Source organism: Agelaius phoeniceus, chromosome 15 (assembly GCF_051311805.1).
Source record: "Agelaius phoeniceus isolate bAgePho1 chromosome 15, bAgePho1.hap1, whole genome shotgun sequence".
NCBI classification, from domain to species: Eukaryota; Metazoa; Chordata; class Aves; order Passeriformes; family Icteridae; genus Agelaius; species Agelaius phoeniceus.
Window position 1 is genome coordinate 5,360,948 of NC_135279.1, and position 25,114 is coordinate 5,386,061.

The 25,114-nt window shown below is 43.8% G+C and overlaps 2 protein-coding genes across 4 annotated transcripts; one reads left to right on the forward strand and one right to left on the reverse strand.

Annotated features, from left to right (window-relative positions):
* Positions 1-1,161: 1,161 nt before the first annotated feature.
* Positions 1,162-7,360, reverse strand: MRPL22 (mitochondrial ribosomal protein L22). The gene is made up of 7 exons (XM_054643203.2): positions 7,261-7,360; positions 6,707-6,752; positions 5,470-5,605; positions 4,246-4,311; positions 3,859-3,936; positions 2,946-3,015; positions 1,162-1,896 (listed from the first exon to the last, which is right to left on the reverse strand). The coding sequence occupies exons 1-7, from the start codon at positions 7,286-7,288 to the stop codon at positions 1,685-1,687; spliced, it is 636 nt and encodes a 211-aa protein (XP_054499178.2). The 5' UTR covers positions 7,289-7,360; the 3' UTR covers positions 1,162-1,684.
* A 31-nt stretch (positions 7,361-7,391) lies between these two features.
* On the forward strand, positions 7,392-24,759 carry GEMIN5 (gem nuclear organelle associated protein 5). 3 transcript variants are annotated; one of them, XM_054643202.2, is made up of 28 exons: positions 7,392-7,610; positions 8,061-8,215; positions 8,632-8,813; positions 9,148-9,299; positions 9,513-9,644; positions 10,507-10,639; positions 11,027-11,186; positions 11,791-12,003; positions 12,686-12,771; positions 13,278-13,372; positions 14,001-14,137; positions 15,173-15,246; positions 15,622-15,803; positions 15,914-16,053; positions 16,452-16,623; positions 16,846-17,073; positions 17,555-17,668; positions 17,872-18,000; positions 18,299-18,394; positions 18,678-18,815; positions 19,143-19,290; positions 19,427-19,546; positions 20,415-20,625; positions 21,143-21,400; positions 22,012-22,174; positions 22,499-23,060; positions 23,500-23,596; positions 24,162-24,759. In XM_054643202.2, exons 1-28 carry the CDS (start codon positions 7,427-7,429, stop codon positions 24,315-24,317), a joined length of 4,617 nt encoding a protein of 1,538 aa, XP_054499177.2. In that variant the 5' UTR covers positions 7,392-7,426; the 3' UTR covers positions 24,318-24,759. The 3 variants fall into 3 exon arrangements, with proteins under 3 accessions (XP_054499177.2, XP_077042733.1, XP_077042732.1); XM_077186618.1 differs by having other exon boundaries at positions 18,302-18,394; XM_077186617.1 differs by having other exon boundaries at positions 9,516-9,644.
* The last annotated feature ends 355 nt before the right edge of the window (positions 24,760-25,114 follow it).

Here is a 25,114-nt window from a genome sequence, read left to right on the forward strand (position 1 = left end):
CTACAGCATGCAGAAGAAATAGGTACTGGAATAAAATACCTAGAAGCCAGGTTTTAGATATTTACATGTGTCTAAGTGTAATATATATGAATGCTTATTAAACTTGGATTATTTTGCAATTCTTTAGTCTTCTCCCAGATCAGTGATCCCCCAAAAGATTATAAACAATTCAAATTTGCCACAACTTGTAAGAGATTCACTGTGACAGAGGAGTGTAAGGGCAGCTGGCAGAGCCCAGCACAGCTGTTTATCACAGTACAACAGAAACAGTTCTTCAAACACACATCAGGGACTGCAGAGATAGAGAGTTTTATCAGAACACACCTTTCAGGCAAGTTACTAAATCGTGGCTTTACAGCAAGAAATGTGTTTAAAAGAGCACTGCAGAGTTCCAGATTGCAAATAGGCCCCCATTAAAGGTACTGAGCTCTCAATGTGCTTCTAAACATCATGAAACCCTTTCTTTGGTAGCCAAAAGAAATCACTCTGTACCAGCCTTTGTCAAGACAATAAAAAAAATTTGTTTCCTTACAGGAACTTTGCCTTTCCCATCAGCCAATACTGATCAAAGTAAGCACATGTAAGAAAAGCTACCATGAGTTGTTGCAGTAAAAAGAGCCAAATGAGGTAAGCAAGCTATCTCCCACTCCAGTGTTACCAGAATGGAAAAGAAAGGTCTAAATATCAGACATTTACATGTACAAGCAGCTGCTCATTCTGTTTTTATGCTGATGGTCATCAATTGTGACCATCTTGATGTGAAAATTTGACTTGAGTGAAATGAGATTCCCCCTATCAATCTCAGTCCTCTTCTCTTCAAAGAAGTAATGATAAAAATGGGATTGTTATCAGAGATCTGAAAGCCTGATTTGTATATGCAACAAGCCATTCCATACAAAATCCATGGAGTGTTTCACTTTTCTCCATGTTACAAAAGCAATTTGTTTCCAGACAATGCAGAATTATGCACCAAAAAAAAGCTTTTCTCCATATTTTGCCTATTATCCACAATGAATTTCCAGAGAGAACAGCCTGAACTCCATGCCTGTATCAGATTATTAATGCCACGGGCAAAATCCAAGAGTTTGACCATTCTGGAAGTTTTCACTGCCACCTGCTCTCTGACAGACTAAATATTGCCACCTACTGACTGCCAGAGCCTGAACTTCCAAGGATTTTTTTATTTCCCTCTCCCAGACACAATTCCCAAGACACACAATGAAGGCTGTCACAGCCCAGATAAGCCAAAAATTAATGTCTGATATTCTGAGATATTATTGTTACTTGGCTTTGTCCACTGTTACTTGTTTTCTTCCAATGTTGTAACTACTTTAAGATGTCAAATTTTAGTTTGAGGTTTGATCTTGCAGCATGACTGTCAAGCACACAGTTTTTCAACAGAAGCCTCACCATACATAGCAGAGACACCAAGCTGTATAACAGCACCATATGTTTTAGATTTGACAGTCCAAAGTCGAGCTTGAATGCTGTGGTCCAAGTAACTCAGAACAAGTAACATCTGCTGCTCCAAGATTTTTCCATACCCTTACCTTGACAAATAAGGAAAAACCCATGATTTTTCTCACATCATCCAGCAGCACCAAAGATATAACTAAACCATGACTTTAATTATTCCTTTACACAATTGCCCAACATGAGACACCTATACAGCCACTGCAGTGTGTCACAGTGTGTGAACCAGGGTTCTGTTCCTCAGCTGCTGCACGTATTCCTTTGCTTGGTCAAAGCCAGTCCTTGGTGGCTCTGGGGGAGGAGGAGGACCTTCCACCAGCTTCACAAAGTAGTGGCACCTGCTGATTTTCATCATGCCAAACATGCCCTTGCCGTGGCACCGCAGGCGCTTCACGTAACGGCCCCTGCCCGTCTGCGACTCCGCTGAGGAAACAGGACAGGGAGAGAAAGAAGATGGCTCAGTTGAGCACAAGCTGCTACAGCTGCAATAAAACACCTCTCTTGCCAGGGGATCTTTCATGGCTGCTTCTAGGAAGTTAATTCTACTTGGGATTCTCCCCTCCATCTCTCTTCTGTTACATTTAGCAGATTGCTGCTACAGAGGAACCTGTGAGCTGCATTAACGCTCTCCAGGAGCACCAAAAAGGGGAATTTAGAAGGCAGGCACACAAAGATAAATATGTGCTGAAGGACAAGTCACACTGAGCACTTACTAGATTATACAGCTCTTCTGGAGGTGGTATTCATTTCACTGCCTTTCAGTAGTTTGTCTCATGAATTCCTGTGAAGTCTTACAGACTTCATTTTCCCTCCTTTCTGCCTTTATTGCATTCATCACAGGCATTTTCATTATCTGCACATCCAGTCCTGCACTACAGCTCAGCCTTCTTGTGGCAGAGGCCTGGAAGGCTCCAAAGAATTCTAATCAAATCTCTCTACAGTCCAGGTGACTTTAAGCTTATGAGGTCAGTTGAGTAAAATTTATCCCCTATGAGACAAATGGGAATTTTTTTCTATGGGCCTCAAAACACCTAAGAGCAAACATTTCACTAACATTTTCTAGGCTAAAAAGCACTTTAGTTATTATCCTGCAAACATCTACATACAAGCCTTTTTATTAAGAAGTTTACTGTCATTACCCCTTTACTTTTATACTGTGTCTGGAAGTTTAACTTTGATTCTGCAAATCAAATTGTACCAGCCCCAGACAAAGCTTCCAGCATCTCTGACTGGCAACATTAAAAACTAGAAACTGTTTGCAGAAATTCCATTCTCAGATGGATATATCCATCTTAAAAATGCTGCAAACATGTGCCTTTCATGTTTTGGTAAAGTTAAGTTTAGCAGGAACTATCCTCTATTCACTTCTGGTGATTTCAAGCATCAAAATCTTATTAAATATAACACAGTTTCACAGGGTAGGATAGAGTAGGATGACATTTTTCTAATGCACTAAATTAAAAACAATGTACCTATGTGTAAGTTTGATTTGAATTCCACATTGTGCTTTCTTACTGCCATTTCCTGTGCTTCTAACAGAACCTGTAACAAAAGGTAAAGAAATTGAAATACTGAGGAATTTAAGCAATGCTATTTCTTATCTCTAGATAACATGAAAGAAATTGCAAGTTTAAGTCAGTTATAGAAAAAGTATTTTATAAAGATAAAAACTGTTAAAAGACAAGCATCTTTTACATAAGGATGTTCCTTGCATAGAATGAAAAAGCCTCAGGACAATTTTATTACATTTTTGGGGAGGAAAGGAAGTGGAAAAGTTGGTTTCCACCAGCATTTGTCAGCCTTCCCTCCACAGACCTTTGTGTACTTAGACATCTGGCTAGAAATAAATTCCAAGGTAGGCAAAATGAACTTGGTCCATTCAATCTTTTCAGCTAATACAGGACATTTCTTTGCCATAATTATACTAGAAGTCAACACTTTAGCCAAGAAAATGAGTAATTTGAGAATCCAAACTACCACAGTGTATTCAGAGCTTTTGTGTCTTTACAGAACTCAGTCCTCTCCTCAATAATGTCCCTCCTCTCTTACAGTTTAAGAACCAGAGCACACAGATGTAGCAGCCATTAGTGACCAGGATTCTGCACCTTTCACCATGAACTTAACACCAAGCACTGCTGGAGAGCACACCCACATGGAATTTATCACCATGCCAAGTTAGAACAGCCAGCAGAAGTGACCCCAACATATTCATAAGTCACAACATTACCTGACTGTAACAAAAATATGTTGTTAGAATGTGCTCCCAACAGGCTTACTTGAAACACAAAAACCCACAGAAGCAGAAACACCTCCAAACTTCTGGTGACAGGTATTGATTTTAAAGTTTTCTGGAAAGCATGAGTGTTAAAGAATACTGCTATTTACCTCTTTGATCACCTTTGCTCCCTTTTTGTCACTGAATTCCAGCTGAGCGAGAGCCTGATCAATGGACATTCCTTTTATCTGCAATCAAAGTGTTAAAATTAACTTCTGCATTTACAAGTATTTCCTTTCTCTTATTCAGAAGACAACATTTAAATTATACTGCTATGATAAAAACAAAAATATAGTCATTTCCTTAATTACTATTTCTTCAATGTAATACCTTACAGCTAAACCAAACTAAAGGCATTCCTCTCCAGATCCATGCTCACCCCCAGGACTCTGCTATAAACGTGCTGATTAAACTGTGATTAAATGAGACTCTTAAGACAAATAGAGCAATTAAATTTTGCATTCTCTCAAGTACAGTACCAAGTACTCTTTGCTTACCAGTTTTGCCAGATACCACATCTTATCTTTGCTGTATTTTATTTCTCTTCGACAGTGATATATTTCCTAGGGGCAAAAAAAAAAAAAAAAGTTAAAGGATGAGTAATTTTGTGCTGTGAAAACAGGAATGGACCATCCATGTCTGCTCCACAATCTATGTTCTTACTAGGAATAAAATAAGAATGTCTCTGCCTACTATGAGAACAGCACATAGCTTTGACATTTGAAACTGAAAGCACTAAAAAAAGATGCTGGCACACAGGAAATTTTAATTTAATCTAATGACAGTTTATAAGCAGAAGTCCCTGAGAAGGATAATCAGAAGGTTTATCACCATCTTTTCCTCTCATTCTCCCCACTTTAGAAGCAAAGATTGACATGCCCATTCAGCCTTAAAAATATTACCCTGCTGTCAACTCCACTTACTGGGAGAGCAAGTAAACAATATCACCAGAATGAACTTAATTAGCCCTGGAGAAGTGAAGAGGGTTTCAAGTTTGGCACAAAGAGCTGCCTCCACAGACCCATTTTACATTATTCCTAACAGGGACCAGCACCAGCTGGTAGAATCTAACATCAATACAAATTTGAAAGAGATGGAACTCTTGATAAACAGGGAAAACACTGATTTAATAAACAAGTCTGTCAATAGCTGCATTTTCACACACACTGCACCAGTCAGCACAGCCCACAGCAGGGATTTCTGTGTGCTAGGCCACAATGAGAAAAATGTTCACAAAAGCAATCAATAAATGCTCATGGCCCACAGAATACATGCCTAAAAAAAACCCCATTTCTTTTCAGATGGAAATACTTTTACTTTGCTGAGCAGGGTGTCTAACAGAAGCCACAACACATCAATTCCTAATGAAGAAAAATAAGAACAATGGAATTACAGAATATCAGCTCTTGACAGTATAACTTCTACCTCCTTGTAGTTCAGAAACTTCTACAAACAGAGGATGGGCCCCTTGCAGCTTGAACCACACACTGAGTAAGTGAGCAGCCCCCAGTAACTCAAGGCTCCAATATAATTTAGAGATGGAAAGAATTCCAAGTGATACCAACTTCTACAATACAGCCAAAAACTGAATAAAATCCTAAAAAATGAGCAAACAAGCTTTCAAACTAATGCCTTGTGCAGCCACCCTGTGCAGACAGTGACAACCTGTTCAGAAATTGCTAAACATTCTCAGGTTAGGACATGCTCAGGTGCATCCTTACAGCTGGTCTGCGAGGCTCTCCAGGCAGCTGGGGAGGGTAAACAATCCTGTTCTTCTTCTCCCACTTCCCAATTTTCTGCAGGGATGTGCTGGTGTGGATGCAGGACAGAGGAAAAAGGCTCCCAGATGGCAGCCACCTGCAAGACAAGACCTCAGCCTCAGCTGCTGAACACAAGAGTGCTTTGTCCCTGCCCAGTTTATCTGGAAAATTGTGAACTTGCTGTCTCAAAAGAGAGAACCAGCACATTTGTACACTCAAAAAACCAAACTATTGAATCCTTTGTAGTTTATGCTGAAAGGGCTTTTTAACTCAGCAAGACTCAAGCTTCTTAAAGCAAACCATGAATGTTGGTATGGGATTCCACATGAAGTGTCCTCAGACTGTCACACAAAGTCACAGCCACCTCTCTTCTGATGCTCTCGTGGGGTTCAGGACTCACACAAACCATTTGTACCTTTCCCAAGGTACTTTCTATATTTATTTCTTTTACCAACAACACATTTAGCAGTGAAATTTTCTAGCTTTTCAAGGGGCTGAGTATCTCAGAGCATTAAAGGTTTATAAACATTGGGAAATTTGAAAAGAGAGGTGTTCTAAACCAGTCCCAAAACACAATCAAGTCAATCCAAAACCCAGACAGCTGATAGCAATAAAATCAATTTTCAGGCAGTTTGCTCAGCTCAGATTCTGAAAAACCAAGCTGGTTAAAGCAGCAGTGGGAAGCCACTGGTGACTACAAGAAACAGATGAGTTCAAGACCAAATACTGTGAGTTTCCCTGAGCCTTGAATGTCTTTGTGTGTGTGGCCAATCTGTGCAAAGCATCTTAAAAACAACAGACAAACAGCCAAAAGAGCATTGTACACCACTGCTCACAATAATATGTGAGCAGAAATCAGCATAACACACATATTTCAATGTCATGGAATATTTTTGCAGGTATTTGCAGGGGCACAGCTGGCAGTTCCAGTGCTCCTACAGCACAACTGTGGGATTCCTCCAGAATGAGGGGAAACTTCAGCAAGTAAGGACAGCAGTGACTGGGGAGGGACACCTCTATCATGGCACAAGCTCTGAATACACAGAAAGACACCACAGGGGCAGAGAGTGACCTGTGTCCACAGCTCCAGGGTGGGTGAGATGGCCAAGCCAGGGCAGCCCAGAGCCCAGCCCCAGGTGCCCAAGCAGGGCAATGCCTGTCCCACTGCCCGGGGCAGGGGTGACAGGGCCAGACTCACCTCTCTGGCCGTGCCCAGCTGACGAGACCCCGTGCCCAGGCAGCACCTGAAGGGAGGGGAAGGGAAAGCGAGGGAGGCATGAACAGAATGGTAAAATCACAGCATGGTTTGGGTTGGAAGGGACCCTCGCCATGGCCAGGACACCTTCAACTGTCCCAGGCTGCTCCCAGTCCCATCCAGCCCAGCCTTGGACACTTCCAGGGATCCAGGTGCAGTCACAGCTTCCCTGGGTAACTGTGCCAGGGCCTCACCACCCTCACGGGGAAGAATTTCTTCATAATACCTAATCTAAACCTACTCGCTGGCAGTTTGAAGCCGTCCCCCTCATCCTGTCACTCGGCTTGCAAACACTCTCACTCCATCACTCCTGGACGCTCCCTTCCGACACTGGAAGGATACAACTTGTCACCCCGAGGCCTCTCTTCTCCAGGCTGACCAACCCCAATTCCCCCAGCCTTTCCTCACACGAGAGCTGCTCCATCCCTGCGATTAACCCGGTGTCCTCCTCTCCAGCGAGCCCCTCCCAAAGCAGCGCCGCGTCCCCTCAGCCTCACCCGCGCTCAGCGCCCAGCGCGCCGCCATCTTCCCGGCCGCGCTTTGCGGCAGCGCCCCGGGCGGGCGCACGGGCAGGGGCGCGCTTTGCGACACTTTGCGGCGGAGTGCGCGGCGCTCGGCGGCAACGCCCGCAGCACGTGGGGCGGCGCGGGGGGACCCGGGGAGATGGCGGCGACGGGGACGGCGACAGGGACAGGAACGGGGATGGGGGTGCGGGCGCTGCCCGCCTCCCCCAACTGGTACAGCAGCCGCTGCAGCGATGTCAGCAGTGACGGCCGCCTCTTCGGCTTCGCGGCGAGGCACCGAGTCTGCCTGCTGGATGTCGCCGCCGCCGCGCCCACGTTTTACGGTACCGGCACAGTCTTCCCTGTGCGGGGGCTGCGGGGCGGGACCGGCACAGCCTTCCCTGACCTCGCACCGTGCAGGGGCTGCGGGGTCTCCCCGCACCGGGAGCCCCGGCAGGGCACGGGGGATGCGGGGGGCTCGGCGGGCTCCGGGTGGCCGTGGCAGGGCTCCGTGGGCTCCAGGCGGCCGTGGCAGGGCTCGGCGGGCTCCGGGCGGCCGTGGGAGGGCTCGGCGGGCTCCGGGCGGCCGTGGCAGGGCTCGGGGGGCTCCGGGCGGTCCTGGGAGGGCTCGGGGGGCTCCAGGCGGCCGTGGGAGGGCTCGGCGGGCTCCGGGCGGCCGTGGGAGGGCTCGGGGGGCTCCGGGCGGCCGTGGCAGGGCTCGGCGGGCTCCGGGCGGTCCTGGGAGGGCTCGGCGGGCTCCGGGCGGCCGTGACGGTCGCTCGCTGTCGCGGCAGGGGAGCTGATCGGGCACACGGACCGGATCTCCGCGTTCGCCTTCTGCCACTGCCCCGGGCACGGCGGACTCTGCGCCAGCAGCTCGGATGATGGAAGCGTCAAAATCTGGGACAGCGGGACGCTGTCGCCGGTGCTGGAGTACAGCCTGCACCAGGTGCGACACGGGACAGGGACTCGCGGGTGTTTCAGGGCTCACACACAAAGCAGGCGAGGCTGCTTAGCCCAAAAGTGAATTTCAGACCCGTTGTGGTTAATCCTGTTTGCGCCCCCGGGCGCTCTTTGTGCGCAGCCCGCAGCGCTGTTCGTCACCGTAATGAGCTGCTGCTTCACCCAGCTCGTCTAAAATGATCTCAGCAAATTGTTGTGGCCACAGGATAGAATAAATGTGTATTTAAAGAGTTAGTGCGGCTCAGGAGTGCCCATTAGCAGCTCCATCCATCTTTTAAAGCCTGAAAGAACTGAGGCACCCAAGGACAAACCACGGTGCTGTTCTCAGATGGTGTCCTGCCTGTTACTCCGTGTTAGGTGGCAGTAAAACAGCTCTAAACCTCTCCAATGCTCTTTCTTCAGAATCCCATCTCAGCATTGCACTGGTCCCCTCTTGTGAAAGATCTGATTGTGACTGGTGATGAGAAAGGTGTCATTGTTTGTTACTGGCACAACAGAAATGACAGCCAGCAGTTCTTCCCAGAGCCCAGGACAGTGTTCTGCCTCACCTGTTCTCCTCATCATGAAAACCTGGTGGCCATTGGGTAAATGCTCATTATTTAATGTTTTGTTTTCCTTATCTTTTGTTTTCCACTCTTCTTCTGCAAGAATTTAATTGTGTGGTTTTGCTACATCGTTGAAACGTAAATTCTGAGAGGTCTTGGTGGCTGTTCTTTTAGTTTTGGAGTAAACAAATTAGAAATAACATTTAGATTTGATAAACCTGCAAAAGCAAAGAAATCTGTAAAAGTGTAATGGTCCAGCCTGGCTTCTCTGTAATAGGGTGATAGTAACCCTGGAAAGAGCTTGTAAATCACCTTGGATGTTATTCCACAAGCATCCAAGAATCCCTTCATTAATTTAAATCTCTGCTTTCAGCTACAAGGATGGCATGGTGGTGATAATTGATATCAGCAGGAAGAGAGAAGTCGTGCACCGGCTGAGAGGCCACGAGGATGAAATCCATGGTCTGGCCTGGTGCCCTGTGCCTGGGGAGGAAAGGTTACCTGCTTGGCAGGATGAGCTCCAGGGTAGGTGAACATGATTAACAACTTGTGGAGTAATTTTTAGTTCATGTAAATGTCCTTCTAGAGGACTGAATTTTTTACAGAAGGCTAGTAATTAGCTAAGCAACTGATAAGTTCAACAAAATCTGTTCTGATACAAATCAGTATAATTTTCAGCTCGTTTTTTATGAAGCTTTGATTTTTAAAGCATAATAACATGACTTCAATGGTGTTCAGCAGCTCCTTCAGAAGAGGGCAAGGTTCCAAATGGGGAGCTGACACAGGACACAGCCACAAGGAAAGGTTGTTACCTGGCCTCTGGAAGCAAGGATCAAACCATACGAATATGGAGCTGTACCAGAGGCAGGAGTAAGTAAGAGATAAACAATAACAAGGTGTGGAATAACTCCTGAACTGCAGATTGCCTTTGTGTGCTGAAAGCATGGGGAATGTAATTAAAGCTGCAGAATCACAGGAGTGCCCTGTTTGTCTAGGTTTGAAAAGACAGGTGTCCTCTAAGGAAGGCAGGAGCCTCCCTTGAAACAGAAAATGCAAAGCCCCTCCCTCTGAATTATTGTAATTTTGAAATTATGGGGCTCTCAGGCAAAGATATGGGAATAGGAATAACAGCTCTTTGATAGGGGAAAAAAAAATGCAGTAATACCAAACAACACTGACAGGGTCAGAATAGGACCTGATACCCTGTGGGTGAGGGTGGTGGCACAGTCCCATTAAATGGTGGCTGCAGCCCTCCTGCAGTGACAGGTGTGGTTCTTTTGGAGCAATGATCCTGTACAAGGGGGGAGTTTTGTTCTGAAGGTTCAGGGGTGGTGGAGATGGGCCTGGTCTTCCTTGGAATCCAGTGGGAAAGGCAGGCAGTGATCTTCCAAACCTCAGATTCTATCCAGGTAGGAATGCTTGGCTCCTCCCCCTGGGCAGAGCTCCTCCCAGTGGGATGATGGAATTTTATCAGTCATGCAGGGACACTCAGTGGCCCATGAACAGAAGATATTTCCCAGAGGGAGGATTGGGTGTGGAAGAGATAAAGAAAACTGCCCAGTTAACAGAGGATAACTGTCCCACCTCTAACAGATGGTGATAGAATACACACTCAGCCACATGAGTGCATTTGATGCACAATTGATGCATGAGTGCACAATGCTTGCATTTCCACCCTAAGACCCTGAGAATTTGCATGGGTGAGGTGCAGTGATGGCTCCTGGTCCTGCAGGTGTGATGACTCTGAAGCTGCCACCCACCAAGAGGAGAGGAGGGGCCGTGGACCCGGCGGTCAAGGAGCGCATCTGGCTGACGGTGCACTGGCCTGCTGGCCACCCCTCAGACATCCTGTCCAGTGCCTTTGGGTAAGTGGGACACCCAGCAGCAGCTGCAGAGCCTTTTGTTCCTGCTGAAGGAAGTGCTGAGTAGGAAAGACCCCCCTTTCTTCCCTCCTTTCCAGTGTTAGAGGAGAAAACAGCCCAAGAGTTACAGTTCAGACTTTGAGGAAGTTACTGTTTGTCCCATAATTTGTCCAATAATCTGAGTATTGACTGCTAATAGCACTAATTGTGGTTTTGCCCATCTACTGGGACAAAATGGAAGTTTTCAGGTGGAGTTTGGGTGTGTGGCTTTTTACAGGTGTCTGCAGAATCTATTACTCCTGTAGACTTGCAGTATATTTGTCATATAGTCTGTATAGACCTGTGTTGTTTTTCTGAAGTGAAAAATTTAAATAAATTTCAATTTTGCAGAGGAGAACTGCTCCTTTGGAATTTGACCCAGCCTGGCAAACGCAAGTGGACTCTTCTGGGATCTTCAGAAGGACAAAACCACTCCCGAATTGTGTTCAATCTCAGCTCTGTGAAGCACCAAGACAGAGAGCTCCTTTTTTCCATTTCAATGGACAGAGATGTAAGAATAATTTTAAAATTAGCATAGGAATGCTTCTACAATGCACTTTGACTGAGTGAGACTAACTCTTCTAGGGCCACGGTTTTTCTCTTGAAATGGGTTTATTTTAGCATTTTATAGCATCACTTCCTACCAATTGTTCTGAGCACAGGTTTTGTTTGTTTCTGTTGGTTTATAAGCTCAGTCTCTTACCATGGTGGAGTGAATGCTTATGACATTCTGGACTTGAATAGTAAACATTTAATGAAAGGTGTTTTCCTCTATATTTCACTTTTTAAAAGCCTGGTTTTCCTTCTTAAAATCATTTAATTGTAGAAACTAATGCATCTATTTTTTATAGGTCTTTTTTTCAATCTTTGGTCTTTTACAGGCAGCAGAGTGTCTCCTATATTGAAACTTGGAGAGAAACTTAGTAAAATATATTCATTATGTCCATTCCATTCCAGTCTTGCAGCTCCTGCAGCCCTGTCTGTGACATGGAATCCACGGGTGCAGATCACATCCTGCCAAGCCTTTGACTCTTCATTTCACTTCTGCTTTGTTTTCCCTTGTCCTGTCAATCACTCTGTATTTAACCATTCCTTGTCCCTCAAATATTCTTCAGGTGAAATGCTGGGATCTGTCCACTCTGGACTGCAGCTGGACCATGCCCTCCCTTGGGGGGTTTGTCTACAGCCTTGCCTTCTCCCCCGTGGACACGGGCTGCCTCGCCATCGGGGTCGGGGACAGCATGATCCGAGTCTGGAATACTCTGTCCATCAACAACATTTATGATGTTAAAACCTTCTGGCAAAGCATAAAGTCCAAGGTTACAGCAGTAAGTGTTGGATTCCTATTTCCCCCTCCCCTTATCCTTTTCACTCAATTTTTTTCAAGTATATTTTTCTTTCTCTTGCCCTCTGAAGGTTTGTCCCATCTAAAATGACATAAAGCCATGTTGTTCATTTTATACTCAATTCTTTCTATGTACAATACATTTTAGAATCTGGCAAGAAGTTTTTAGACCTATTTACAATCCTAGAAGCTTGCATTTATATCTAGTGGAAATAAGCTGAAGTCCAGCTGGCTGTTATGTTACTTTTTCACTTTTATCCTCCTACCTTGCTTCACCCATGGTTGCCGTTACTCTGCTAGGAAGTTTGACAGATACAAAAAGCCAATACAACCAACAGAGGTGTCTTCCCTTGGGGTTTAACCACTGGTTGGTCAAAAGCTACTGCCTGGCAAAATAGCTGGCAGCTCTTTCTGTTTTGTAATGTAGCTATCAAGTAGCATTTTAATGATATTACTCCCTTGCATCTTATCCCATCTGGAAGGGGGAAAACCTTTGATACTCAGAGCAGAGTGGTCAAATCAAGAGGCTGTGGTTGGAAGGGTGTGTATAAGGTCCTTGCTCATCAGTTTCAGCATTTTCCTTTTGTTTGTTATTTAGCAATAAATAACAAACAAAATAGTTTGTAACTTAGGTCATTTTGTGTCTCTTTATATTTTTCTTGCAGTTATCCTGGCATCCAACTAAGGAAGGCTCCTTGGCTTTTGGAACAGATGATGGAAAAGTTGGCATATTTGACACCTTGTCCAGCAGGTGAAAAAGTAGCTTTCAAATTCATTAGTGTCAGATCTGCTGGTGTGTTACCACTCAGGGCTGGTGTGGTCTTTCCTGAGGGATACCTTTGCTGTTAGATGAGTGAGATTAAATGCAAATTAGTCAAACAGGTGGATTTTCAGTACATTTTTCATTTGCATCATGTCTGTGAGCTTCTAAGGTGAACTTGCTTTAAGGAAAACTTGCAATGGCATGATCAGAGATCACCTGTGGGAGGACATCACTTCAGGAAGACTTTACCCAGAAAGGCATTTTCAGGGAAGGAAGAGCAGCAGGGAGGGGAAGGTCACCAGGACCTTCCTGTTTTGTAATTATGTTACAATTCTAGTAGTGTCCTGCAGGAGATGTTAAAGAAAGCTTGGTTGAGCCGTGGCTTTAGAAAGTTAAAGCACCTGGTTTCTCAAGTATGTTGCTTTGATTTTATCTTCTTTTAATTTCCATTTGCTGAAATCTGACTGCCCCTGCTTCCTTATCTCCCTGCCCAGTGCTAAGAACAAGCCACCTCAGATCTCCAGCACTTACCACAAGAAGACAGTGTACACATTAGCCTGGGGTCCTCCCACTCCTCCTCTGATTTCTGGTGAGTCTTCCAGCACCTTATGACAAAGCAGAATGTCCATGCAGAGCACCCAGATGCCAGGAAGCTGCTATTCCTTCCCTTCTTAGGAGAGGAGCCCCATTTGCTTGGTGGCAATCCTCTGGAGCAGCTAAAAATGTGTTCTGTTTGAGGAATTTTAACAGTTTTAACAGCAAGGCTACAAACTCTGGTAGTTTGTGAATTCTGGTACCTCCAGCAAATAGGTTTGAGTAGTGCCCCACACCTCTGGGCTTGCTTCAGGCTGTTCCAGGCCAGGAACTTCACAGGCTTCCTGCAGCAATTGCATCAAACCAAATACAGGTTCCAGAGTTTCTGCCATTTGAACTTTAGCCCTTCTTACACAACTTGTGGTTGTTTTTTTTTTTTTCTTTTAAGGACCAAAATTTAAAGGGAATTTTATTGTTTTTGGTGCTATGAATGATCTGTTGGTAGAAATGAGAGCTCCTTTTAGAGGGTTGTACTTGTGAGAATTTCCTGCTGCTGGACCACAGGCAATTGAAGGATGTATATTGCTTTTTGAAATAATGCTTTGATTTATAGTGGGAGAGATTAGTTCTGTGAAGAGTGGTGAAGAACAGGGTGTAATTAGCTCTTTTTCTCTGTTGGATAGGAGAAGAAAGTGAACAGCCCTCTGTAACTTTATATAGTTGTGCTGGAGAAGGAATTGTTTTTCAACACAATCCCTGGAAGCTTAATGGAGAAGCAAGTGACATCAACAAAGTCATCAGAGACACCAATTCAATCAAAGTGAGTATGAATTTGAGGGGTTTTATGGATTCATAGTAATCACACCAGAGTTTCCATGGCCTTGTAGTTCTAAGTTTCTGATTTTGCCTTTTTGATGCATCTGTAGCAAAAAATTTGAACCCCTCAGTCTCCAGGGATGAACGCCAGTGACACTGACTCAAACTATTTAAAGAGTTTATATATTTGTGTCTGAAGAAGGTGGTTGGTATTTTTTTCTCCTGGTGTCAACATGGCACATCTTTTTCTGGCATCAATTGCTTAGTCTTCTACACTGTGATTTACTTGGGAAAGATAAATGGGGGGTAGAGTTTGGGTTTAAAACTGTGTGTGGCAAAACAAGTTTTTCATTAAAAACATTCATGATTTTGCAGGAGGCTGTTGCCATTTATACTGCAGCCAGTGCAGAGTGGCTGGTGATCACTGAGTATCTTCAAGTGTGATCAGTCATTTCTTAGTTGAAAGCATGAAATAAGTGAAGTACGAAATAAGTTGGGCTGGATCTTCAGTTCTTTCAAGTCAGCTGGAGTCAGTCCAGGGGTATTGATTAGTATCAGCTGGGTTTTGGCTTCTTCCTTGAGTTAAGACTCTGGAGGGGTTAAGAGAGCATTGAAATGATAATATTTAGGCATCTGAGTTGTAAATTGTAAGTAGCTTTTGTCTGAATTCAAATGAATAGGGATAATTAAATGTAAACTTTGGTTTCTTTTGAAGTGTGAAAGAATTTGCATGCAATGTCTGGTGCTTTCCAAGGAGTGTAAGGATATGAAACATCAATGTCCCACTGGAATCCAGACAAAACTTCAAAATATTTCTCTGAACTAAACAATAATAAAAACCAATTATTGGTTCTTGCATCAGTAATTTCAATCTTAATTGCTCAGGTTTATGTCACTGCTACAAAAGCAATGGACACTTTTCATGACTCTTCATTTTGCAGGCTAATTGCAGCTCTGTCCAGTTGCCAGCTTTGCTCTGTGGAATGTATGTGAGAGAGATTGAAGAGGTTTTGGCAATAATTGTGTCTTCTTTCTGCAGCACAAGCTGCCTGCACGGACAGAGGTCAGCTGGAAACCAGATGGCAAACTCCTGGCTCTTGGCAATGAGGATGGGTATGTCCCACTTGTGGCTTCAGGTGCTGTCTGCTGATCTTGACTTCAGTCACTGTGGTGAAGCAAAAGTACTTTTTGTTGCCCTGGTTTGTCTCTATTCTTTCCCTGCTGATGTATTTGAATAATGATAATATAGAATTCCCTGCTCTTGGCATGGAGGATCCTCATTATCACATTAAATTCTATTTCAAGGATCCACTCATGGTAGAAATGCACTTTTGGTGATCAGTGAAAGCAGGGTTTGAGTTGACTCCAGAAAGCACAAACTCAGTTACTCTTAATTCACCTGCTCCAATTCTGCTCGTGCAAGACAACAAAAAAGTTCCCATTTTCACCAACTACTGAAATTCTTACACTGTTGTTCTTACCTTTCAGCTCAATTGAAATATTTCAGGCACCAAACTTGAAGTTGCTCTGCACAATCCAGCAGCATCACAAACTGATCAATGCCATTCGTTGGCACCACGAGCATGGGACCCAGCCAGAGCTGAGTTATTTGATAGCTTCAGGCTCCATCAATGCCACCATTTATGTGCATAATCTGAAGAGTGTTGTAGGTAACAGTTTGCAGATTATATTCCAAATCTTGGCATCTTTTTTTTTTTTTGCTTGTTTATTTCTGTTTTGTCTTTCTGGCTGTCCTCAATAATTTTTTTTTTTCTTTCAGAGAACTCTTCAGAAAATCCTTTGACAATAACGGAGCCTTTTCGAACTCTGGCTGGGCACACAGCTAAAATCACAAGTCTTTCTTGGAGTCCTCACCATGAGGGAAGATTGGTGTCTGCTTGCTATGATGGCACTGCACAGGTATTGTCCAAAGCACCTTAGAATTGTATTTCAAATCATCCATTCCACAGCTGATCAAAGAGCAAAACTTGGTTTTGTGAGATAAACTACTGAAGTACTGCAAGTTTACCTTTGCTAACCATCAGCTGGTTCTGGATACCTCATATGCAGATTATGTTGTGATTTGTGAATTGATTTGTAAGTCCTGTCATTAAGATTTTCATATTAGCATTTTTTGGATCCTTAGAAAAGAAAAATGTTGTGCAGTTGTATCAGTGCAAACCTATTTGCATGTTGGTATTTGAAATACCCCTGCAAAATCCCAAAAGACAAGTTCCTACCTGTGCAAATCATGAGAAAATCAGAGTATTAGGTGCAGAAGTGACTTTGAGTAATTGCATTTGTTTCTTGTTGCCCAGGTGTGGGATGTGATGAAGGAGGAGCCACTCTGCAACTACCGAGGGCACCAGGGCCGCCTGCTGAGTGTGCAGTGGTCCCCAGTGGAGCCAGACTGTGTTTACACAGGAGCTGATGATTTCTCTGTTCACAAATGGCACATCTCCAAGCAGGAGCACACACGGCCTCCTCAGGGTGAGTGTATTCAAACAGAAGAGCTTCCCTGAAGGTGATGTTGGAGCTGAGAATTGGGGAGTTGTCGTGTTGAATTCCAAATCTGCCTCTTCCTCTTCAGGAATAAACTGTATCTGGGTTTAAATTGAGTGTCTTTATTTGGAAACTAAATGTTGATCCTGAGATATGGGCAGTTAATACACTAAATTTTGCACTTTTTAATTTTGCACCTTTTGCACCTAGGCAAAAAGAGTATAGAATTAGAGAAGAAAAGAAGTATACAGCCAAAAGTCAAAGCCAAGAAGAAGAAAAAGCCTGTAGGCAAGAGTCCAGGCAAGCAGGATGCAAATGATGCCATGAATGGAGATGAGAGCATGAAGGAAATGCTGCTGGAGGAAAATGGAGTGTCAGACCATGAAGGAGAAAAAGAAGCTCAGGAGGCAGAGCTGGCTGATAAAGTCTCTGTGACTGGTAATAATCAAATCCTCTTAGTTCAATGTTTCCCAGACTGTTCAGCCCTCAGAGCATCACCAGGTTTTATTTTCATGCAGATTTTGTCATTGTTTGGTTTTATTGAAATTGTCCACTTGAAGGAAAAAGGCTCTAGAATGCTTTAATAATTTTCTGAACTAGTCTGGGACTTAACTGTCTTTAGATAACAAAATTCTGGCCTCATGGACAGAGTTACTGTATTTGCCTTGAAACAATGTCATTTTTGATCAGCATTGATAAATCTTATAATACTGATGGATTTTCACTGATGTCTCTTGACACCTCATTTAGTCTTCTGACAGTTCTCTGTTTTCTTGATATTTCCTTTCCCTAAAAAGCTGTTAAGTTCTATGGCAAAGCAAAGCTTGGTTTCTGTCTTATCTCAAAACTAATGTAACAGAATGTGAATATGTGAATTATTCTGTGTGCATTCATTGCTTTTCCTTTTCTTTAATCACAGTGTCCAGGGATACATCTTCATCTGCATGTGACTATTCTTCATTCAGCTTGCCAAAGCCTTCTGTGACCCAGAAAGCTGCTCCTGTGAAAAAGGATCCACCTAAAGAGAAATCAAGTCAGTATGTTTCAGGGATTTTTAACAGTCCTGTACCAAGGCAGAGTTCCCCATTCTGGACTTGTTTGACTGCAACTTCCCTTCCTAATGTGACACCAGATTAATGCCAGAGAAAGAAAAGGGTCCTTCTGGAATAATTTGAGGGGTTCTGCTGGAACTGCAGCAGCAGTGACTAAAATTGATTTTTAAATCTGATTTTTCAGCTCCTGATGCCTCTCTGAAGAAGAGGAAGCCTCGTTCTATTCTGCCCTTCAGCACATTAATGGATCACAGATCAAAAGAAGAATTGCATCAGGACTGCTTGAGGCTGGCTGCATGCCTGAAAACTAAAGGTATCAGTATAAAATTCAAAATACTTAAAGGATAGGTGCTCTCAAAATCAAGTGTTCAGGGACTTGACTTCAACCACAGCACATTTTTAAAAATCATCACCTTTATCAAAGGGAGTGACTTGGTGTGATATCAAACTTAGATCTGAGTGTTGACCAGCAAATTATTAAATCTACTGTACAGGAAATAAAGTAGAAGACAGAATTATTTGCCAGCACTTGAGTGCTACAGTGACTTAGCACGTTCCTGTTCCCAGCTTTGTGTTAAATCCTAAATATTCATTCTTCTTATCTGGTTTAGATAATAATGAAGATGTGTCCCCTGACCTCAAGGATTGCATCCACCTGGGGCTGTTCACAGACAGGGATTCTCTGCACAAGATGATTGATATGGAAGGTAAGTGGCATAAAGAATATGTCCACTGTAACTGGTATACTCAAGTAGAAAACAAATTGGGAAAAATGCTTGAGTTTTCTTTACTGTGGATTACAGTCTAGGATTAAGAATGAAGCTCTGTGTGAGAAGAATATACATCTTTTTCCCAGATAATTTTTACATCTTTCAGATGCAAACCTGCCTTATCTTGAGCTTGAATGATTTCCCTTTTGCCAAGCTATTTTTCTGTGACAAATGATGCTGTTGCCCTCATCCTGATGGGAAATGTGTTTGCTTCCAACAGGAAAGCACCACTTGGAGAATGGGCATGCAGAGCTCTTCCAGCAGCTCATGCTGTGGAAAGGAGACATGAAGGGTGTCCTCCAGGCAGCTGCTGAGAGGGGGCAGCTCACAGACCAGCTGGTAGCCATGGCACCCATGGGTAGGTTTGCTCTGGCACCACATGAACTGCTGGGATTGGCTGCCAAGGGTCCCCTCATTCTGGTGGTTCTGGACAGAAACTCAGGAATTAGTCCTTTGTGATATGATTAGCAGTCCTTACAGCTTGCTGCTGGTTTAAGTGTGCTTTTAAGTTACTTTACTGGCAGTGTACATTCAAGCCTTAGTTTTACCTTGTGTTAGGATGGTTAAGAAATAGAAACTAACCTGAGGCAGAGAGGTACATATTGGAGAAACCCAGTGATGGTACCACCCAGGAATTCTTCCAGTCATAAAACTGCCTCCAATGGTGTTGCCTTCTCTTTTGCAGTTGGATACCAGGCCTGGGTTTGGACAGTGGAAGCCTTTGCCAAGCAGCTGTGTTTTCAGGAGCAATATGTGAAGGCTGCCTCCCATCTCCTGTCCATCCATAAAGTCTATGAGGCTATTGAGCTCCTGAAAGTGAACAATTTTTACAGGTTGCTGTATATTTATGTTTAGCATTTTATCTTGGTTTTTGTTTTTTTTTTTTTTTTTGTGGGGTAGATTGAGCATTTGGGTTCACTCTTTGCACACAGATTAACTTTTCTGTCTGGTTTCCCTTGTGTGCATTAGGGAAGCAATTGTAATGGCTAAGGCCAGGCTGAGACCAGAAGATCCAGTTCTGAAGGAGCTCTACACCAGCTGGGCAGCTCTGCTGGAGAAAGATGGCCATTATTCCATGGCTGCCAAATGGTCAGTGCTACTGGGGGGAAGACAGAATTGGTTCCACGCCCCTAACAAAGAAGGTTCTTGGTTTTGTATCAGTTGAAATCTGTTAACTGGTCTGGTCGTTGGTTGTCTGAGGTGCTTTCTGAGCCTGATCTCACAAAATTTCCTCTAATGTAGGTGGGAAGAGGAGCTCCAGAGAGCAGTTTAGAGCAGAAAGTCTAAATGCCATATTGCAATAAAGCCATCTCTTTCCACTGGAAGTTTTTGAAAACGAGTTTAGCAAGACTAAGATTAGGTTGTCTACAAAAAGGCTGTGTGAGATTTCCAACCTTTCCACTGGAAACATGCAGTGCAGCAGTTCATCTTGATTTTCTTGAAGCCTTAGCTAATACCCTGGTCATTGGGGTATCCTGCTCCAGCTGGAGTGTTTTGACTCTGTGACTACCAAAATTACTAACACCTCTTGAAGTATTTTGGCTGGAGTAGTGTGCTCTGCTTGATGCTGATTTCAGTTCTGGCATTTTTGTGGGTCTCTCACTTGTGAAAGGATTTGAATGAAACCCAGAGAAATGCAGTAGGGACAAACAGCTGTATATAACCTTTGTCTCCTGAATCTGTTTAGTTTTATTGCTCATCCAAGCCATGTGTGGCATGCAGACCACCAGAGATTTCAGTCCTGACTTTTAGGCTGTGTGACTTCCCCTTTGTGGCTTTGCCTCAGATTCTTCACCATATGTCTGTAGTAAACTTTGATAAGAAAAAGTGATGAGAGCTTTGAGAACCTGTGGAAAATCCAGAGTCATCTTCATTTGTGTATTTGTGCTACTGTGTTACAATACAACTTAAAACTATTTTAGTACCAATCAACTTGTTTTGCTCTTATCTTTTTCAGTTATTTGGGAGCTTCCTCACCCTATGATGCAGTTAAAGTGTTGTCAAAAAAGGGGGATGTGGCATCTCTTAAAACTGCTGCTGAGCTTGCTCTGATATCTGGGGAGGAGGAGTTGTCAGCAACTTTGTCTTTGAGATGTGCCCAAGACCTGCTGTTATCCAGGAACTGGGTGGGAGCTCAGGAAGTCCTTCAGCAGCATAAAACTTTATTTGTGAGTCTGGTCCTTTCCTTTCCACCTTCTTCAGTGTTGTCTCTCTACAGATTAACATAACTTGGCACCAGTTCTCATTTTTTAATAGTCTGCAGTTGGTCCTTTGGGCTGGTTTTGCCTCAAAATATTTTTCTAGGAGTAAATTGGAATGATCCTATGGAATGCTCATGGTGAGGAGGCATGTAGACTCTGTGCTTGTTGTTGTATGGGAGGCTGTAGAGAAGAGTGGGATTCTTGTAATACTGATCATGAAAAGGAAGAAGTGAAGTATTTGCTATTTATATCAAAGGAACAAATGAGCCAACTGCAAGTCCAGGCTTAGATTTGAAATGTTTTTGTGGACTGAGAAGCAGGTGGCTACCTTGGCTTGAGGTTTCCTTCTGACTTCCCTTAGGCTCTGTCACCAAGAAGCTGCTACCAGACATGATGTTCTGAAGTCACTCTACCTGCTATGGCAGCAAGGGATTGTTTTTATGGTTGCAACAGCTCAGTGCATTTTTTTCCCTCCTTGTTAAAGGGACAGAGACTGGTTTTCTGCCTGAATGAGCTGCTCTGCAGCTGCCTCAGTGAGAGGAATCCCTGTGAGAGAAAGAGCCCTGTGCCCCCCTGTTACCACAGCTGGGAGCTGAACAGAGAGGCCCCATTTTTGGACATGGTGACACAAGTGTGGCAGAACGTGCTGGGCATGGACACCTCTGAAAAAGCAACCTGTGCACAGGAACAGCTTGGCAGGATTGAGCATCCTCCTTCAACCAGCAACACACACCCAAAGCAGGTAAATGGATTTTGATCTGTGCAGGCACAAATCCTTACTTGGGGATGGGCAGTAAACCCAGCCACTGTGTGGTGTTGCAGCAGCCATTCCCAGGGAACTGATGTCTGCACCCTGCTGCAGGATGGGGTTTTAGTCTGGGAGAGGGACAGCTTTGTGTAGCACCAGTTTGTTTCTGTGCAGGGTAAGAGCTGACATAGCTCTTAGGGGTTGGGATCAGCACTGAGGTCACTGAGATGTGCTGGATGGGAGTGACTGACAGAACTGAGTGGTCTCAGCAGTGATTCTGTTAGGGGAGGAAGGGCTGCTTGTTGTCAAATTAGTTTGCAAGGTCTCTCCATAGGCTGGTGCTCCTGCAGCTCTTCTCTGTGACCACAGTGAGTCACTGCTCCCCCTTCTCATCTGTTTGCTAAGACACAGGCAAGCACAGTGGCTGATTTTACAGTTCCAGGTGATGTAGAAATGCTCTATCACCTGCATGAAGGAGACTGTAAATTGCATTGTCACTAAAATTGCTTTTGGTCAAGTCATGTGCTTCTGGGCTCTTCTACAATTGTCATAAGTTCACACTTTGCAGTAAAACTGTTAACTGTGCTCTCTGGTGCTTCCTTTAGGTGCTTTTCCATATCTCTCATGACCTGGCCCTTGCAGCCCTGAGCTGTCGCTTGGGTATGTGGGATGAGGCAGTGAAAAGTATTCTTGGGGCTGTGACTCGCAGTTTTGATGCTGGGAATTTCACTCTGATGCAGGAGATTTGCAGTATCATCCTTCCTGAGGGTGAGTCTCTCCTTGTGTCTCTTCTGGCCTTTGTAGGTTATGCAGTGCATTTATGTTGTGGCTTGTGATTATGTGACTCTTGTGTTTTGCAGCTTGAGACCAAGGAAGTTTGCTGTAGCTGATGAGAGCATTTTATCTAGAACAGAGTAATTTGTTCACAAAGATGCCAAAGATGTTTTTACTTTCATAGTTTGTGCACTGCTCTGCCAGCATCTGAGTAGATCCCTGATTTGGGTTTCCAGGCTTTCCTGGTTCATTTACCAGATCTGCTTATTGCCTTTGGAAAGTTCCATGAACTATTTGTAATCCTTTTCTCATTATTAGGCTGTGATGACCTGAGACACAAACTGGACAGTACAAATTCTCAGAGCATGGACGCCTGCAGGAGTCTGGAGGGCTTTGTGGCTTACAGACAGCTCTATGACCTGTGGTGGAACTCACCCAAAGGCTCCCTTGGCCTGCAGAAGGCTGTGTTGGGTCCCAGTGAGCATACAGCTCTTGAGAAGAGCTGTGTTTCAGGTGACCCAGCCCCTGAGGATACAGTTCAGCCTGCAGCTGAGATGGGTGAAAACCTCTGCAGTACAACTGAAGTTTCCAAGTGTGAGACACAGACTGACTCAAGAACTGATTCAGTTGATGTGGCAGACAGACAGTCAGCACTGAAGGGTTGCCAAGTGCTCCTTTCAGAAGAGATGGCTGCCTTGCAGAACACCCAGAGGGACATAGCTGAGGTCCAGGAGACTTTAGCAGAGATGATCCGCCAGCATCAGCAGCAGAGGAACAATGTCCAGGAAAACACAAATGGAAACAGCCAGGGAAGCAACCTGGAACAGAGTTCAGAGACTGAATCAGACAAACCATGCTCTGACAGCAACCAGATGAATTGGTAAGACTCAGCACAGGAATGAGTGTGTTGAAAAGTGTTGCTTTTTTGTGTTTGTGCAGGAAATTCCTTGCTTTGCCTAGACTGCCTGTAATCTCCAGCCCATCACCCAGGAACACTTGAATACACAGCTCAGAAATCTTGCATTTCCCCTGGGCTGAACCACCACATGCATAAGCTCAGTGCAGCTGAACAGTTTTGTGATGCCTGAGGTGTTGTTACAGTGAATAAACAGGGCAGCTTGAAAAAGGGAAGATAATGAAAAGGCTGAGCATGATCAATAGTTCTGGTTTTTTGTTGAACATTGGTTTGGGACTTTGGCAAGAATGAGGTAGAGCATAAAACAGTCAACCAGTTCTCTCCTGTGCTCCTTGTCCAGGAGGGAGGCTGCACAGTCACCTAACAAAAGAGTTACTCATGACACCTGCTCTTCTCTTGACAGCAAAGATGAAGCAAAGCAACCAGTTACACTCCCTGAGCTCACAAAGCAGCTTCTGAAAGCAAAGCAGAAATTAGCTGAATTCCCAGACAATTTAAAGGTAAGTTTTCAGAAGAGCCATTGCAGTTCTGAAAAAAGTCATTCTGTAAGGGCAGCATTATCACAGAATCCCTTTCACACAGAAAGGAACAGTGACATTCCTTGTGATCCTGTGGCAGTTTTGAGAGAGAACTGACACATGGCAGCAGGGTGGTGTTTTTCTTTCAATTATTATTTTCCCCATGCAATTGGAAGCCAAAGATAAAACTACTGTGGGGGGAACTCAATGAGATATCCTGTATGGATCATCCCATGCATTTTAAGAATAATCCCTTGCTACTCATGTATGAAAAGAATTTATAAACAGTGAAATCAAAAATTTAAACTATAAAATAGCCTATATAGATTAGGAACTGTAGAAATTATACATAACACATTCAAAAACATGTAACCATGGTGACTGAGCAAGAGAGGGCAAACCTGGATAAACGTGAAGAGAAAATGAATCTGACTCCTAGCTGACTGTTCTGAAAAGGCACAAAGCAGTGTCTTTAGAGAGCTGCCTGATTATGTTGAACAACTGTAATAGAAACTGTAGGCATCACCTTGTGGTCCTTTTTTTGCAGGTCTTCCCATTCCCTGACGTGCTGGAGTGCTGCCTGGTGCTCCTTCACCTGGGATCCCAGTGTCCCCCCGAGCTGCAGGAACAGGCTCTGGCTCTCCTGAGGAAACACAGCGGTGCTGGTGTTTACAAAAAGGCTGGCAGGAGATTCTTGACATGACATTTGAGACCAAAGTGTCTTCCTTGAGCTGCCTCCAGCTACTGAACACTAAGGCTGCTCTTTCTTCAAGTGAAGGCTTCTTTTGATGGCTGTGGCTGTTACTGATACAAAATGTCAGGTTTATACACATCCACTTTTGCTCATCCACTGATACTTATTTAAGGAGACTGTTAGAAAACTGAAAAGCAGTAGTGAACTGTAATAACTGATTTTTGTATAGTTTTTTTTTTATTTGTTGGACACTATGCTATTGAAAGCTCTTGCTGTTTATATGCAAGAGAAAGTTTTGAGCAGCTGTGTAGTCTTTCAGCAGAGGAGGAAGAGCTGCCCTCAGGAAAATCAATGGTTTCTGTAAGCAAACTGACCCTTAGGCCAGTATTGTTCTTAAAAGCTTTGTGAGTTTATTTTCTCTCCTTTAAATAAAGTCTTCTATCACCATGAATTGGTATTTCATTTGATGTATAGAAATAAGTTCTTTAGAATGGTGCTATTCTAGAAAGTACCAAAACCAGTCATGGATTTTGCAGTCTTGAACATGCAGTATTTTGACCAGTCTTACAGCTTACTTAAAGGCTTTGTCTGTCTTGTTAGAAAAAGTAACTTCTATGAAAAGCACAAGGGTGCATAAGCCTTAGTGAACACAGCATCTTAGTCATTTTTAGAAGCAAGGTTTTTTAAATGCAGCAAAAAAAGTTGATGGGGGAAAGTGTGCATCATGAATGGAGAAAGTTTCAAGGACAGTAAAGATCACTGTTTAAGAATTAAAACGAGGAGTGATGGATTTTTACATCAAAAGC